The sequence below is a fragment of the Mobula birostris genome, chromosome 5 (genome assembly GCF_030028105.1).
Source record: "Mobula birostris isolate sMobBir1 chromosome 5, sMobBir1.hap1, whole genome shotgun sequence".
In the NCBI taxonomy this organism is placed as follows: Eukaryota; Metazoa; Chordata; class Chondrichthyes; order Myliobatiformes; family Myliobatidae; genus Mobula; species Mobula birostris.
In genome coordinates, this window is record NC_092374.1 from 78316412 (window position 1) to 78335134 (window position 18723).

General features: G+C 40.8%; 1 protein-coding gene across 1 annotated transcript in view; it reads right to left on the reverse strand.

Annotated features, from left to right (window-relative positions):
* Positions 1-18723, reverse strand: part of c9orf72 (C9orf72-SMCR8 complex subunit) — a 61451-nt gene that overhangs the window by 12386 nt on the left and 30342 nt on the right. The window contains exons 6-9 of the mRNA XM_072258226.1: positions 15676-15792; positions 13746-13981; positions 4555-4612; positions 3864-3973 (exon numbers count right to left, since the gene is read on the reverse strand). Coding sequence (XP_072114327.1) covers positions 3864-3973; positions 4555-4612; positions 13746-13981; positions 15676-15792 — 521 coding nt within the window. The remainder of the gene's footprint in view (positions 1-3863; positions 3974-4554; positions 4613-13745; positions 13982-15675; positions 15793-18723) is intronic.

Sequence of the window (18723 nt, forward strand, 5' to 3'; positions counted from 1 at the left end):
CTGCTCCGCCATTCAATTATGGCTGATCCTTTTTTATTCTCCTCCTCAACTCCAGCTCCTGGCCTTCTCCCCATAAGCTTTGACGCATGTCCAATCAAGAACCCATCAATCTCTGTCTTGAATACACCCAACAACCTGGCCTCCAGAGCTGCAACAAATTCCACAAATTCAGCACCCCTTGGATAAAGGAATTTGTCCGCATCTCTGTTTTGAAAGGGCACCCCTCTATCCTGAGGCTGTGCCATCTTGTCCTGGACTCTCCAACCATGGAAAACATCCTTTCTGCCTTTCAATATTCGAAAGCTTTTAATGAGATTCCCCCCCCATCCTTCTGAATTCTGAGTACTGACCCAGAGCCATCAAACGTTCCTCGTATGATAGCCCTTTCATTCCTGGAATCATCCTTGTGAACCTCCTCTGGACCCTCTCCAATGCCAGCACATCTTTTCCTCACCACCGACTCAACCTGTAAGTTAACCTTTAGGGTGCTCTGCCCACGTGTGGACAAGTGGCCAAGTGGTTAAGACATTGGACTAGCGACCTGAAGGTCGTGAGTTCAAGCCCCAGCCGAGGGAATGTGTTGTGTCCTTGAGCAAGGCACTTATCACACATTGCTCTGCGATGACACTGGTGCCAAGCTGTATGGGTCCTAATGCCCTTCCCTTGGATGACATTGGTGTCGTGGAGAGGGGAGACTTGCAGCATGGGCAACTGCTGGTCTTCCATACAACCTTGCCCAGGCCTGCGCCCTGGAGAGTGAAGACTTTCCAGGCGCAGATCCATGGTTTTGCAAGACTAAAGGATGCTCTGCCCAAGGACTGCCAAGTCCCTCTGCATCTCAGATTCCTGGATTTTCTCCCATTTAGAAAATAGTCCACACATATATTTCTACTACCAAAGTGCATGACCATGCATTTTCCAACATTGTATTTCATTTGCCACTTTCTTGCCCATTCTCTTAATCTAAGTCCTTCTGCATACTAGCTGTTTCCTCAACACTACCTGCCCCTCCACCAATCTTCGTATCATCTGCAAACTAGGCAACAACGGTATTTATTCCATCATCTAAATTATTTATATACAGCATAAAAAGAAGTGGTCCCAACACTGATCCCTGCAGAACACCACTAGTCACTGGCTGCCAACCAGACAAGGATCCTTTTATTCTCATTTGCTGCCTCCTACCAATCAGCCAATGCTCTAACCATGTTAGTAACTTTCCTGTAATACTATGGGCTCTTAACTTGTTAAGCAGCATCATGTGTGGCACTTTGTCAAAGGCCTTCTGAAAGTCCAAATATACAACATCCACTGCATCCCCTTTATCTATCCTACTTGTAATCTCCTCAAAGAATTCCAACAGGTTCGTCAGGCAGGATCTTTCCTGAAGGAAACCATGCTGACTTTGTACTACCTTGTCCTGTGTCACCAACTACTCCATCACCTCATCCTTAACAATTAACTCTAACGTCTTCCCAACCACTGAGGTCAGGCTAACTGGCCTATAATTTCCTTTCTGCTGCCTTCCTCCTTTCTTAAAGAGTGGAGTGACATTTACAATTTTCCAGTCCTCTGGCACCATGCCAGAGTCCAATGATTTTTGAAAGATCATTTCTAACACCACCACAATCCCCAACATTACCTCTTTGGGTGCAGTTCATCTGGTCTGGGTGATTTATGAACCTTTAGGTCTTTCAGCTTTTTGAGCATCTTCTCTCTAGTAATAGTAACTGCTTCCACTTCTCTTCCTTCACACACTACAGCATCAGGCATATTGCTAGCGTCTTCCACAGTGAAGACTGATGCAAAATACTCATTTAGTTCATTAGCCATCTCCTTGTCCCTCTCTATTATTTCTCCTGCCTCATTTTCTAGCAGTCTTATATCCACTCTCATTTCTCTCTTATTTTTAACATACTTGAAAAAACTTTTGCTATCCACTTTGATATTATTTGCTAGCTTGCTTTCATATTCCATCCTTTCCCTTCTAATGATTTTTTTAGTTGCTCTCTGTAGGTTTTTAAAAACTTCCCAATCCTCTATCTTCCCACTAATTTTTGCTTTGTTGTAGGCCCTTTTTTTCGCTTTTATAATAGCTTTGACTTCCCTCGTCAGCCACGGTTGAATTATTTTACCATCTGATTATTTCTACGTTTTTGGAATACATATATCCTGCACCTTCCTCATTTTTCCCAGAAACACACGCCATTGCTGCTCTACTGACATCCCTGCCAGCAGCTCTCTCCAATTTACTTTGGCCAGCTCCTCTCTCATACCACTGCAATTTGCCTTACTCCACTGTAATACTGCTACATCAGACTTCACTTTTTCCCTATCAAATTTCAAGCTGAACTCAATCACATTGTGATCACTGGATCCTTAGGGTTCTTTTACCTTAAGCTGTCTAATCGTCTCTGGTTCATTACATAACACCCAATCCAGTACAGCTGATCCAAAGTAGGCTCAATGACAAACTGCTCTAAGAAGCCATCTCTTAGGCATTCAACAAACTCACTCTCTTGAGATCCATTACCAACCTGATTTTCCCAATCGACCTGCAAGTTAAAATCTCCTGTGACTACCATAACATTGCCCTTTTGACACGCCTTTTCTATTTCCTGTTGTAATCTGTGGTCCACCTCCCAGCCACTGTTGGGAGGCCTGTATATAACTGCCATCAATGTCCTTTCACTCCTACAGTTTCTTAACTCAACCCACAAGGATTCAACATCTTCTGATCCTATGTCACATCCTTCTACTGATTTGATGCCATTCTTTACTAGTAGAGCCACACCACCCCCTCTGCCTACCTTCCTATCTCTCCAATATAACCTGTAACCTTGGACATTCAGCTCCCAACTACAACCATCCTTCAGCCACGATTCAGTGATGGCCACAACATCATACCTGGCAATGTGTAATAGTGCAACAAGATCATCCACCTTATTTCCTTTACTACGCACAATTAAATACAATACCTTGAATTTACCGTATTTGCTATCCTTTCTGATTCTGCATCCCTAATGATTTGATACTCAGCCTGTTGGCGGCAGCCACGTCCCATCACCTGCCTGCACTTCCTAACAGTCTGACGGCACGCTATCTTAGTTTTTTTACCATCTGTCCTATCCTGAGTCCCTTCACTCCGGTTCCCACTCCCCTGCCAAATTAGTTTAAACCCTTCCCAAAAGCTCTAACAAACATGCCCGTGAAAATATTGGTCTCCCTCAGGTTCCAGTGCAACCCATCACTTTTGAACAGGTCATACCTCCCTCAGAAGAGATCCAAGAACCTGAAGCCCTGCCCCCTTGCACCAGCTTCTCAGTCACGCGTTTGTCTGCCAAATCATCCTGTTTCTACCCTCACTGGCATGTGGCATAGGCAGTAGTCCAGAAATTACTACCCAGGAGGTCCTGCCTCTCAGCTTTCTACCTAGCTCTCTAAATTCCCTTTTCTGAACTTCTTTGCTTTTCCTTCCTGTGTCATTGGCACCAATATGTACCAAGACATCTGGCTGCTCTCCCTCACTCTCCAAAATGTTGTGGACGCGATCTGAGACATCCCTGACCCTGGCACCTGCAAGGCAACATACCACCCAGGTGTCCCGTTCACGTCCACAGTATCTCCCATCTGTTCCCAATTTAATTGGGAAAACAGATCTGAACCACCTCCTTCCTCCATTTCAAACTGTTTCTATATGACCATGAATGACACATGCAAAGCATAGAAAATAACAAATGAGCAGCAGAATGTGCATTTAAAACAGGATTTTAAAAAAATGGTATAAACAAGGAAATATATTTCTCTCACGTTGCAGTACAATGGAAGTATTAAAATAATATTGAAATCAGAATCCAACATACGTTTCATCTTCTATGTATTTTATCACTGTCTGGGCTTTTCTGTGAAGGACGAGAAGAAACTGTGCTAGAAAAATGCTTCTGAGGGACAAACCAGACTTGAGCTGAAAAATCTGAAAGAGAAGCATTTCATCCATAGTTTTAAACAAAACATGTTTTAACATTTGCAACAAAGGAGCTGATGCAAAGAGCAGAATTTGAAACACTTTTTTGATAAAGTACATTTTTTTCCAAAAAAAAATCTAATTTTGCAAAAAAGCTACCATACTAATAATGGGCCAAATTTTAGTTTTAATGAAAGCTGCCCACAAAGGTCTCATGGTCTTAGTCTGTTTTATCCCTAATGCAAGCTACCACCAGATATAGTTCAAAGGGATCTTTGACATCCAGCAACAATGATATTGGAGAAGGAAATAGAAAGGATTAAATTTTACTTAACATTTGGTGCAGGGTGGGGTGGGGACATATACAAAAGACTACATTAGAAGCTTAAATACCAAAATTTTAAAAATTAGTATTATAAAGAACAGAATTTTTGAAATTTATGAGACTTCCTCCACCAAAACAAGAAACACTACGTTTCAGCACAAATTAAGGGCCATTATTTCCACTATTAAACCCTTAAACAAATCATCTATAATCACCTAGCAATTAACTCTGATATCACAAATGACATATTTCCAATACATCTTACCTGATCTAAAAATGATTTCACTAACGTGTCCCGATTCATCACATCCTGGAATATATTCCTGAGAGAGTTCAGTGAAATGCAATTTTAAAAATACAACCAAATTACAAAAACTGAGTTTTTAAATGACTGGGAAAGTAACTAGAATTACACAGAGAACTTTTACTTCTAAGAGTCTGAAGTTATCTTGATCAGATAAGACAAAACTACTATTTGCTGCAATATTGCACAAATAAGGAAGTCACTTATATTCTAAAACTCTAAAAATTTACTCTTAAATATTTCTCGGCAGGTAAAAATCATTGACAAATAAATCAAGACATTCTGTGATAGTTTATACACCAAAAGATATCAATGGTTGGAGAACAAATTCCTGCTTGGCTAGCTGTTCTACAATTTTCCATAGTGCTTTTATACTTAGAATATACCATAGAGAAGACTGAAGAATAAGCATATCACAGAAATATACAGCATTATGAATTCACTATGCTTTTTTCTATTCCGGTAATTACTGGAGTGAAAGAGAATTCCTTTTCAAATATGTGCTCATTATTTATAAAGCAGCACAAATTTAGTAGATTGTTGGGGAAGTGATACAACTTGATCTTGGATTTTGCTCACCCCATGATAAGAAGGAGTATCTGGGGAGAGTGCAGAAGAGGTTTATCAGGATGCTGCCTGAATTAGAGGTGTGTGATGTAAGGAGATTTTGGACAAACTTGGGTTGTTTTCTCTGGAGTGACAGAGGAGGAGGGGAGATCTGTAAGTATTTCCTAAGGTTAGGAGAGACACAGACACCTAGCCAGTACCATTTTCCTCAAGGCTGTAAAGTCTAGTACCAGAGGGCAAGCATTTAAGGTGAGAAGGGGAAGGTTTAAAGATGATGTCTGGGGCAGGCTTTTTTTTTTCAAAAAGAAAAAAACAGAGTGGCGGGTGCCTGGAATGCACTGACAGGATTGGTCATCCCCAATAATGTCTGTTTGGTTGGTAAGGTTGGATGAGATTGCTGAGTTTCAGGTGCGTTGTGACAATGAGTGCTCATTGCCTGCAGAGTTATGGATCTTCTTGTGTTCATTTTGGGAAGTGCCTGCTCTTCTAACGGTCAACACACACAAAATGCTGGAGGAATTCAGCAGGTCAGGCAGCATCCTACCTGGCCTGCTGAGTTCCTCCAGCATTTTATGTATGTTGCTTGGATTTCCAGCATTTGTAGATTTTCTCTTGCTTGTGATTGGTCTATTAACAGTTGGTCAGTCTCATGCCACAAGCTAGGGTGCTGCTTACAACCCCCAACACCCCCCCCCGACGACTTCTATTTCCCCTAACGTCCCCTTAGGACCTGTAAGCACCCCTGCTGGGAATCAGTGGTTTAGTTCAGCCTGTTCCTGTGCTGTACTATTCTACATTCTGCTTACTGTAATTAGAAGACAACACAGAAGCTGTGCTGTTTTTACAAACTGCTCATACAACCCTCAATGTCTGTACCAAACATAATGTCAAATTAAGCTAGATCTCTTCTATTTGTATATAATCCAAATCCCACAATTCCCCTACAGATTCGTGTCTAACAACCTCTTAAATGTCACAATTGTACCTGCTTCCACCACGTCAGTGGCAGCCAATTCCAGACAACTGGCACTGTAAAGCAAAAAGATTTGCTCTGCACATCTCCTTGGAACTTTGCCCCTCTCACCTTAAATGCATTTTGTCCAATATTTGACATTTCTTAACCTTAGAAAATGATTCTGAATATCTAACCTAACTTATACTTCTTAGTTTTATAAACTTCAATCAGGTTTCTCCTATGGTCCAATGTTCCAGAGAGAAAAATCCAAGCTTGTATAACCTTCCCTTATAGCTTATATCTTCTAATCCAGACAGCATCTTGGTAAACCTTTCTAAACCTTTGCCAAAACTTCCAAATGCATTCTAGAATGGGGCAACAAGAATTGCACAGAATATTCCAAGTACAGCCTAACCAAAGTTTTAGAGCTAGAACATGACATTTCAACTCAAATGCTCTAATCAATGAAGGCAAGCATGCTATACTCTTCACTACCCTAGATTTGGCAGTGAGTGTACGTGGACAAATATATTAATGCACCATTAAGAATATATTTATGAACATCTCACAATCATTGCCACACTCAAGTCAAGGGATCCAGGATCTCAAGTATTCCAGTAAATTAATGAACTCTACTTTTCCTCAGAATTTCAGATGGTGATGATGAGAAGGCACACAGGGGAGATATACCAACCGATTGAGTGGTGTCGCAGCAATAATCTTGCACTCAACGTCAGTAAGACCAAAGAACTGACTGTGGACTTCAGAAAAGATCAGACGAGTGAACACACCCCAGTCCCCAGAGGGATCAGAAGAGGAAAGAGTGAGCACGTTCCGGGGCGTCAATATCTCTGAGGACTTAACCTGGACCCAACATAATGACGCAGCTCTAAAGGTGGCAAGACAGCGGCTATATTTCATTAGGGGTTTGAGGAGATTTGGTCACCTAAAACATTTGCAAATTTCTACAGATATACCTTGGAGAGCGGGCTGCATCACCATCTGGTATGGGGGGGGAATGGGGAGCTACTGCACAAAATTGAAGTAAACTGCAGAGAGTTGTAAAATTAGTCAGCTCCATCATGGACACTAGCCCCAACAGTATCCAGGATATCTTCAAGGAGCAGTGCCGCAAAAAGGCGGCATCTGTCATTAAGGACCCCACCACCCAGGACATGTTCTTTTCTCATTGTTACCATCAGGAAGAAGGTATAGAAGCCTGAAGGAACACACTCGATCATTCAGTAGCAGCTTCTTCTTCTCTGCCATCTGATTTCTAAATGGACATTTAACCCATGAACCCTTACAACATTTTTATTCCAATTTTTTTGCTCTACTTATTAATTTAACTAAAATATATATATTATATATATATATATTCTAATACTTACTATAATTCAGTTTTTTTCTCTATATTATCATGCATTTCTTGTACTACTGCTGTGAAGTTAACAAATTTCACAACAACAGTTGCAAGAAAAAGTTTGTAAACCCTTTGTAATTACCTGGTTTTTTGCATTAGTTACTCATAAAATGTGGTCTGATCTTCATCTAAGTCACAATAGTAAACAAACACAATCTGCCTAAACTAGTAACAACAGTACTTCTCAAGTCTTTATTGAACACATTGATTAATCATTCACAGTTCAGGCTGAAAAACGTATGTGAGCCTTTGTATTTATTTACTTGCAGAACCTTCTTTAGCAGCAATAACATCCATTAAACATTTCTTGTCGCTGCTGATCAGACTTGTACAATGGTGAGGAGGAATTTTAGACCATTCCTCTATACAAAACTGTTTCAGTTCATCAATATTTCTTGGATACCTTACACGAACAGCCCTCTTCAGGTCATGCCACAGCATCTCAATTGGGTTAAGGTCTGGGCTCCGACTTGGCCATTCTAAGACACAAATTTTCTTTGTTTTAAGCTATCCTGTTGTTGATTTACTCTTGTGTTTTGGATCATTGTTACATCATCCAACTTCTATTAAGCTTCAGGTGACTGACTGCTCCCCGACATTCTCCTGTAAAATGTCTTCATACAATTTTGAGTTCATTGTTCCCTCAACGATTGGAAGCTGTCCAGGTTCTGAAGCAGCAAAGCAGACCCAAACCGTGGTGTCCCTTCTACAATGCTTCACAGTTGGGATGAGGTTTTGGTCTGGGTGTGCAGTGCCCTTTTTCCTCTAAACATAGCAATGTGCATTTTTACCAAAAAGTTCACCTTTGGTCTCATCTGTCTACAGAACATTGTCACAGAAGCATTGTGGAACATCCAGGTGATCTTTTGCAAACTTGAGACATGCAGCAATGTTTTTTTTTGGAGAGAAATGATTTCTTCTGTGGTATCCTTCCATGATCACCATTCTTGTTCAGGCTAATAAACTATTCTCGGGCTCCTTGGAAAGCCTGATAAGAGTTTATTCCTCATATACACCAGGAAAGTTTTTTTTAAATTGTGAAAACATGAGTGAGTGAGCCGGGAGCAGAGTGAAGGCTTAAGGGTTTGGCTAAACAGGCTTAGGCGGGAAAGGGCGAGGCGAAGAGGGTTTGGTTATTCATTTTTTTCCCACTGTTATTTGAAGAGAGGAGGAAGTATGAGTGTGAGGGCAGCTTGTTCTCAGTGCCAGATGTGGGAGGTAGTGGAGTCTCCAAGCCTCCCGGACATCCACATCTGCGCCAGGTGCGTCGAGATGTAGCTCCTAAGAGACCGCGTTAGGAAACTGGAGCTACAGCTCGATGACCTTCGTCTTATCAGGGAGAGTGAGGAGTTGATAGAGAGAAGTTACAGGCAGGTGGTCACACTGGAGCCACGGGAGGCAGACAACTGGGTCAAGGTTAGGAGGGGGAATAAGAAGAATAAAGTAATAGAGAGTACACCTGTGGCTGTGGCTGTGCCGCTTGACAATAAGTATTCCTGTCTGAGTACTGTTGGGGGGGGACAGCATACCTGGGGGAAGCAACACTGGCCGTGCCTCCGGCACAGAGTCCAGCCCTGTAGCTAAGAAGGGTAGGGAACGGAAGAGGAGGGCAACAGTAATAGGGTACTCAATAGTTAGGGGGTCAGATAGACGATTCTGTGGACGAAGTCAGGAGACCCGGATGGTAGTTTGCCTCCCTGGTGCCAGGGTCCGTGATGTTTCTGATCGCGTCCAAGAGATCTTGAAGTGGGAGGGAGAGGAGCCAGAGGTCATGGTACATGTAGGTACCAATGACATAGGTTGGAAAAGGGAAGATATCCTGAAAGAAGAATATAGGGAGTTAGGAAGGGAGTTGAAAAAAAGGATGAAAAAGGTAGTAATCTCAGGATTACTGCCTGTGCTACGTGACAGTGAGACTAGGAATGCAATGAGATGTAGGATAAATGCATGGCTGAGAGATTGGAGCAAGGGGCAGGGATTTGGGTTTTTGGATCATTGGGACCACTATTGGCGCAGGCATGACCTGTACAAAAGGGACGGATTGCACTTGAATCATAGGGGGACCAATATCCTGGCGGGGAGATTTGCGAGGGCTACTAAGGTGACTTTAAACTAGAATGGTTGGGGGGAGGGAATCAAATTAAGGAGACTAGGAGAGGGGAGGTTGATGTAAGGGAAAAACAAGAAGAAGATAACAAAGTTGTTTGCTCAATTAAGGATAAACAGAGAGTGGGAGGGGGAGAGTTTCTTAAATGCATCTATTTTAATGCTAGGAGCTTGTAAGAAAGGTGGATGAGCTTAAAGCATGGATTGATACCTGGAAATATGATGTTGTAGCTATTAGTGAAACATGGTTGCAGGAGAGGTATGATTAGCAACTAAATATTCCAGGATTTCGTTGCTTCAGGTGTGATAGAATAGGAGGGGCAAGACGGGGAGGTGTTGCATTGCTTGTCAGAGATTACATAACAGCGGTGCTCTGGCAGGATAGATTAGTGGACTCGTCTAGGGAGGCTATTTGGGTGGAATTCAGGAATAGGAAAGGTGTTGTGACGCTTATAGGGGTGTATTATAGACCACCTAATGGGGACCGAGAACTGGAGGAGCAAATTTGTAAGGAGATAGCAGATATTTGTAGTAAGCACAAGGTTATGATTGTGGGAGACTTTAATTTTCCACACATAGACTGGGAAGCCCATTCTGTAAAAGGGCTGGATGGTTTGGAGTTTGTAAAATATGTGCAGGATAGTTTTTTGAAGCAATACATAGAGGTACCAACTGGAGAAGGGGCAGTGTTGGATCTCCTGTTAGGGAATGAGACAGGGCAGGTGACCGAGGTATTTGTTGGGGAGCACTTTGGGTCCAGTGATCACAATACAATTAGTTTCAGTGTAATTATGGAGAAGGATAGGACTGGACCTAGGATTGAGAGTTTTGATTGGAGAAAGGCTAACTTTGAGGAGATGCGAAAGGATTTAGAAGGAGTGGATTAGGAAAATTTGGTTTATGGGAAGGATGTAACAGAGAAATGGAGGTCATTTAAAGGTGAAATTTTGAGGGTTCAGAATCTTTATGTTCCTGTTAGGTTGAAAGGAAAGGTTAAAAGTTTGAGAGAGCCATGGTTTTCAAGAGATATTAGAAACTTGGTTCAGAAAAAGAGATCTTCAATAAATATAGGCAGCTTGGAGTTAATGAGGTACTCGAGGAATATAAAGAATGTAAAAAGAATCTTAAGAAAGAAATTAGAAAAGCTAAAAGAAGATACAAGGCTGCTTTGGCAAGTAAGGTGAAAATAAATCCAAAGGGTTTCTACAGTTATGTTAGTGGCAAAAGGATAGTGAGGGATAAAATTGGTCCCTTGGAGAATCAGAGTGGACGGCTATGTGCGGAGCCAAAAGAGATGGGGGAGATTTTGAACAATTTCTTTTCTTCGGTATTCACTAAGGAGAAGGATATTGAATTGTGTAAGGTAAAGGAAACAAGTAGGGTAGTTATGGAAAGTATGACAATTAAAGAAGAGGAAGTACTGACACTTTTAAGGAATATAAAAGTGGATAAGTCTCCGGGTCCGGACAAGATATTCCCTAGGACTTTGAGGGAAGTTAGTGTAGAAATAGCAGGGGCTCCGACAGAAATATTTCAAATGTCATTAGAAACAGGAATGGTGCCGGAGGACTGGAGTATTGCTCATGTGGTTCCATTGTTTAAAAAGGGTTCTAAAAGTAAACCTGGCAATTATCGGCCTGTGAGTTTGACGTCACTGGTGGGTAAATTGATGGAAAGTATTCTTAGAGAGATGGTATATATAATTTTCTGGATAGACAGGGTCTGATTAGGAACAGTCAACATGGATTTGTGCGTGGAAGGTCATGTTTGACAAATCTTATTGAATTTTTTGATGAGGTTACTAAGGAAGTTGACGAGGGTAAAACTGTGGATGTTGTCTATCTGGACTTCAGTAAGGCCTTTGACAAGGTTCCACACGGAAGGTTAGTTAGGAAGGTTCAATCGTTAGGCATTAATATGGAAGTAGTAAAATGGATTCAGCAGTGGCTAGATGGGAGACACCAGAGAGTGGTGGTGGCTAACTGTGTGTCAGATTGGAGGATGGTGTGTAGCGGTGTGCCTCAGGGATCTGTACTGGGTCCAATGTTGTTTGTAATATATATTAATGATCTGGATGGTGGGGTTGTAAATTGGATGAGTAAGTATGCAGATGATACTAAGATAGGTGGTGTTGTGGATGATGAGATAGGTTTTCAAAACATGCAGAGAGATTTAGGACAGTTAGAAAAGTGGGCTGAAAGATGGCAGATGGAGTTTAATGCTGAAAAATGTGAGGTAGAACTAATTTTGGTAGAACTAATCAAAGTAGGACATACATGGTAAATGGTAGGACATTAAAGAATGCTTTAGAACAGAGGGATCTAGGATTAATGGTGCATAGTTCCCTGAAGATGGAATTTCATGTGGATAGGGTGGTGAAGAAAGCTTTGGTTTGCTGGCCTTTATTAATCAGAGCATTGAGTATAGGAGTTGGGATGTAATGTTGAATTTGTATAAGGCATTGGTAAGGCCAAATCTGGAGTACTATGTACAGTTCTGGTCACCGAATTAAAGGAAAGATGTCAATAAAATTGAGAGAGTACAGAGGAGGTTTACTAAAATGCTGCCTGGGTTTCATCTCCTAAGTTACAGAGAAAGGTTGAACAAGTTAGGTCTTTATTCTTTGGAGCGTAGAAGGTTGAGGGGAGACTTGATAGAGGTGTTTAAAATTATGAGGGGGATTGATAGAGTTGACGTGGTTAGACTTTTTCCATTGAAAGTGGGGAAGATTCAAACAAGAGGGCATGGGTTGAGAATTAGAGGACAAAAGTTTAGGGGTAACATGAGGGGGAACTTCTTTACTCAGAGAGTGGTAGCTGTATGGAATGAGCTTCCAGCAGAAGTGGTTGAGGCAGGTTCTATGTTGTCGTTTAAAGTTAAATTGGATAGATATATGGACAGGAAAGGTATCGAGGGTTATGGGCTGAGTGCAGGTAGGTGGGAATAGGATTAAGAGTTCGGCGTGGACTAGAAGGGCCAAGATGGCCTGTTTCCGTGCTGTAATTGTTATATGGTTATATGAACGGAGACTTTAGCAAGTTCTACAGATATCTGCAGGTCTTTTGCTATTACCCTTGGGTTCTTTTTCAAACTCTTCAGCATTGTATGGTGTGCTGCTGGTGTGATCTTTGCAGGGTGCCCACTTCTCGGAAGAGTAGCAACAGACCTGAGTTTCTTCCATTTAGAGACAATTACTCTTACTGTGAACTGATAAACATTCAGGTCTTTAGAAATGCCTTTGTAGCTCTTTCAAGCTTCATGCATCTCTACAATTCTTCTTTTAAGTTCCTCTGAAGGTTGTTTCGATCAAGGCAACATGAACGTAAACAAATCTTTCTTGAGCAGAACAGGCTCTGTCAGTAACCAACTTTGGGTGTCATCTTGATAGGGCAGGGCACCTCGACAACCCATACCTCTAATCCCATTTCATTGACTGGAAAACCTGACTCCAAATAGCTTTTGCAGAAGGCATTACCCCAGAGGCTCACATACTTTTTTGAACCTAGACTGTGATTGTTTAAATGGCGCACTCGGTATTGATGAGAAGTAGTACAATTGTTTGTGTTATTAGTTTAGACAGATTGTGCTTGTCTATTATTGTGACTTAGATGGAGATTCAACTTTTAAATGAGTAGTTAATGCAGAAAACCAGGTGTAACTGCAAAGGCTCACAAACTTTTCCTTGCAACTGGACCAGTGATATTAAACCTGATTCTGTTTTTGAGAAACAACCCCCAGGACCCAGATGATTGAAATATTAGCAACTAAATATTCAGCCAGTATTTTCACTCAAAGTTCCATAAAACAGTGACAAAAGTTTGCATCAAATGCATTACTACAAAGCCTCAGATATGGAAAAATGATAAAAAATGAGTGATTAGATATCTTAACAGTTTTTCTTAATTATTAGCATACTGTTAGAATTTTACTCATTCCTTCTCGAATTCTCCAACTAAGATGATTTTCTTGTATAATGACCAAGTATTTAATTCATTTTTTTTCCCAAACACAGGATTCCATTCCAATCTCTAGCTCCATAGATAGCACAAAAATAAAAAAAACATTCTGTTAAAAAAGAATCAATTGTTTTAAAATACATACAGGTTAGGGGTGAAACTTTCATCCATATGAATTATGGTATCAGGAATTACTACTTCTTCTGATGCAGTCTTCTGAAGTGTGACAAGTTCCATGTTCATATAATTCTGCTGGTTATAAATATGTTCATGGCATGGGGCCATCTGCTTCACTGTGTTAACATCAACATCAATGTGTGTGGTTGGGTACGGAGCATACATAATCTGGCGATAAGGCAGTACAAAGCTACCAGTAGCATCCTGAAACAATAAAAATTCATACTTGTAGTAAGTAGAGGCATCAATATTCAATGATTTCATCCCTCAATGATCGAAGATAAATTGGATATACTGAATCTTTAACAATTCACCTTTATATTACTTACTGTCAATGCTTTGATTCAAATGGAAAATTGTTGTGGCTCAAAAATTTGCAGCTCCTGTTATTTTAATCATATTCTTATTGAATATTTAAACAAATATCTTAATTTTAACCCATGTATTAACAGCATAATTTATAAGAATGATGTATGATAATTCTGCAAACTTAAAACCCTTGATTCAGAACTGGAATTCAGAAGAATGAGGAGTGACCCAATTGAAATCTATTGAATGTTGAAAGCCTCCATAGAGTGAATGTGGAGAGGATGTTTCCTATGGTGGGAGTGTCTAAAACCAGAGGACACAGCCTCAGAGAGAGGGGCATCCTTTTAGAACAGATGAGAAGAAATTTCTTCAGCCAGAAAGTAGTGAATCTGTGGAATTCGTTGCCACAGGCAGCTGTGGAGGCCAAGTCTTGATGTATATTTAAGGCAGAGGTCAATAAATTCTCGATTGTTCAGGACATGAAGGGATGTTGGCGGGGGGCGGGGGAGGCAGGAGACTGGGGCTGAGAGGAAAAATGGTTCAGCCATGAAATGGTGGAGCAGACTCAATGGGCCAAATGGCCTAATTCTGCTCCTGTGTCTTATGGTCTAATGATTTGAATTTATCACAATTATCTCTTAGCACTAGATTCATTCCCTCCCTTAAACTGTAATAACAGTTAACTTTTCTTTCTGGTGATTATAGTTACTCAAGTTGGAACACTTCATGAGTTAGGGCAAGAGGCACCTGGGCAAACATTAGTATTTGAAAAAGGCTCTTCTACAAAATAAATGATAAGCATAGATGCACATACCCTGTTCCATCTTTGTATTATGCACGATTATAAATTTACATTATCTGCACAATATTCTTGGTGACCTTGATTATTAAATCTATTTATATTTGGTCATGATTGACCTGATACTGTTCTATTCTGAGAAATGTTAAAGACAATTTAGCACACTCTAGACTGCAGGGCATCTTGATCATTATATATGAAATATCCTGATTCGTCAAGGGAGCTACTTTCATTTGCAGAAAAGCAAAATCTCCATTTCTTGAATCTCCAACCCAATCTGCTCTTTAGCACTGTGAAAAAGAAGCTCCAGAATGCATCTAGTACTTCACTAAAGTCAATCGACAGAGTAGAAAACGAAAATGCATGCAAAGATGAGTTTAACCCAGATTATTTAAAGTTTAATTAGCAAAGAACAGATAATCTGACTCAGTTTTTGTTACTATTAACACTGTAACATTATGTATATGCTGTACTTATACTATGAGACACTGGTTAGGAAAAACAGTGTAACAAATTTTCTTTGGTGATTAAAAACCTTGCAAACCAAAATGCATTAACACATTGAAATATGGTGTAAAACCCACTCATTAAATTAACAAAGATCAATTCCCTGATTTCTGGAGCAGTTCCTAAAACTAAAAGAAATGCAATGTACCAATCAACCAATATGCAGAAATGACCTGCCTGTATTATAGGTCAGAACATGATAATTAAAACAGAATAGATAAGAAAATGCATTTGGAAAGAGAATTCCATAAAATTGAGGAAAAGAAGCACATTTTATAAGTACCTTCAAAAGGCCCTGAACAAACAGTCCGGAATTATATTTGAAAGAACCACTGGCATTAGCAAGTCGAGAGCACTTTCGTTCATTTGGAGTCAAGAAAAGGCACAGCGTGCGAACCATCTGTCAATGTACAGAGATATTTATAAGCTTATATGTTAATAAATGAATTAACAGGAGTAGGCCACTCAGCCCATCCAGCCTGCTCTGTTGATTTGTTTCCACTCCATTCCAGATCCACCTGTCCAGAACTTAATATTACCTTTTTGATCAATAATCTGCATATGGCTCAAAATTATTTTAAGGCTGGTCTTCTCCTGTATTTTGTGGTGGGTTCCAAAGGCACACAATCCCCTGAAATAAACTTTGCCTCCCCTGTTGTTAAGAGGGCAATTTCTTACTTTTGAACAATAATCTGGAATCTCCCACAAGTGGAACCATCCTCTTTATGTCACCCTGTTAAGGCATCTCAGGAACTCCATGTGTTACAATCTTTTAATTCTACTCAACTCCAGTAGATACAATGGACACAAGACTCTACAAAAACTGCAAAATGAAGCAGCAAACAAATAGCCTAAGGAACTCAAGTTGCATCATGGACCTACATGAAGGATTTCAACCTGACAGGTTGACCGTTGAAATGCTCCTTCACGGATGCTGCCTACGCCACTGAATTCCTCCAGTGGATACAACCCTAGACTGTTCAACCTTTCCTCATAAAAAAAATCTACCCATCCAGCTGGTCTAATAACTCTTCCAACATATTAACATCCTTCCCTAAATACAGAAAGACAATTCACAGCTACACCAGACTGGTCTCACAATTACTCCAAACAAAACCTATGTTTGTATTTAAATTCCCCAACAATAAACAATTTAAATATTCAATTAGCTTTCCAATTACTGGCTGTACCAGCCTCTTACTTTTTGTGAATCACATATTAGGATACTCAGTTTTTTCTGCATCTTAGATCTTTGCAATTTCTCAGTATCAATGTGATCTTTTTTCAGGAGCTACTTTCACGATTTCCCATGTTATGTTGTATTTTCACATTACTTTGGTCACTTCCTTAATCTAGATGTAGCCTCACATCCACTTTCGCAGCTTACTTTCCGTCTTAGTGTTATCAACAAATTCAGCAACCAAACCTTCAGTACCATCATCCAAATCATTTATATAAATGATAATGCTGAGGCCCAGCATAAATCAGTGCAATTCAGCACTTGATGCATTTTGCTAAGCAGTAAAATACCAATCCATGCCTAACCTGTTCCCTGTTAGCCAAAATTGGATCAGCCTTGGATCAGTGCAGCAGACACGATGGACGAAATGGCCTAGTTCTGCTTTTATAGCTCATGGTGTAACTAATATCCCAATCATGCCAAACATTACCTCCCACACAAAGAGCTTTTATTTCTTGCAATAGCATTTGACACAGCAGCTTATTCAATGTTTTCTCGAATTGAATTATAATACATACACTGGCTCCCCTTTATTCAAGTTACATTGTTAAAGAATGTCAATAAATTGGTCAAATATGATAGCCCTTTCGAAAAGGCATGGTGTCTTTGCCCCATTATATTGATATTCTTTCTAAATATTCTGCCAAACAGCTTTCACGAGGCAGTTTATCACAAATGCCAGAGAAACAGAGCAAAAACAAACCACATGGAACATATAATTCACACTGACAATCAACCACCCCTTTTACAATTAATCTTTTTTTCAGTTTCCCTACATTCCCATCAATCCACCGCACCTCCTCCCACCAATGTTCTACACACCAGGGGCAATTTAAAGTGGCAACCTGTGCAACTTTGGGATGAAATGGCAAAACACAGTACCTGAAGGAAACCCACACAGTCACTGAGTGAACATGCAAACGTTACACAGATAAGCTAGCCAGAAAACTTTAGAACTTTTTTAAAGTCTTAACCATCGCCAAATCACCTCTGTCTACAAAATGAACTTTTGCAATTTTAAAAATCACAGAAAATTTACCATATGAAGACGGCCATGTGACTCATTCCGCAGACAGTTCTAACATAAATTCCATGCTCCTATATTCCACACCCTGGCTGAAAAATGATCCTATATATTTTTTTAAACACACACAAAATGCCGGAGAAACTCAGCAGGCCAGGCAGCATTATGGAAAAGAGTAAACAGCCGACTTTTCAGGCCGAGACCCTTCACCAGGACTGAAAAAAAAAGATGAGAAGTTAGAGTAAGAAATTGGGGGGAGGGTACGAAGAATTACAAGGTGATAGGTGAAACCAGGAAAGAAGGAGGGGTGAAGTAAAGAGCTGGGAAGTTGATAGGTGAAAGGGTGAAAGGGCTGGAGAAGGGGGAATCTGTGAGGAGAGAGTAGAAGACCATGGAAGGAAGTGAAGGGGGAAGAGCACCAGAGGGAGGTGATGGGCAGGTAAGGGGATTAAGTGAGAAAGGGAAATAGGAATGGGAATGGTGGGGCGGGTGCAATTACAGGAAGCTTGAGAAATCGAAGTTCATGCCATCAGATTGTAGACTGTAGGCTATCCAGATGGACTTTTAAGGTGTTGCTCCTTCAACCTGAGTGTAGCTTCATTGCAGCAGTGTCGGAATGGGGGAGGGAAGTAGAAGTAAAATGGGTGGCCACTGGGAGATCCTGTTTTTTTCTGGCAGACGGACATTGGTACTTGGCGAAGCGGTCTCCCAATCCACATTGGATCCCACCGATATACAGCAGTCCACACCAGTAGCACTGGATATGGTAAATGACCCCAACAGACTCACAGGTGAAGTATTGCCTCACCTGGAAGGGCTCTTTGGGACCCTGAATGGTAGTGAGGGAGGTGGTGTAGGGGCAGGTGTAGCACTTGTTCTGACTGCAAGGATAAGTACCTGGAGGGAGTCAGTGGGAAGGGATAAATGGACAAAGGAGTCACATAGGAAGTGATCCCTGCTGAAAGCAGAAAGTGGTGGTGGGGGGGCGGGGAGAGAAGAGAAGGCGGTGCAATCCCATTGGAGATGACAGAAATTACAGGGAATTATGTGCTGGACGCAGAAGCTAC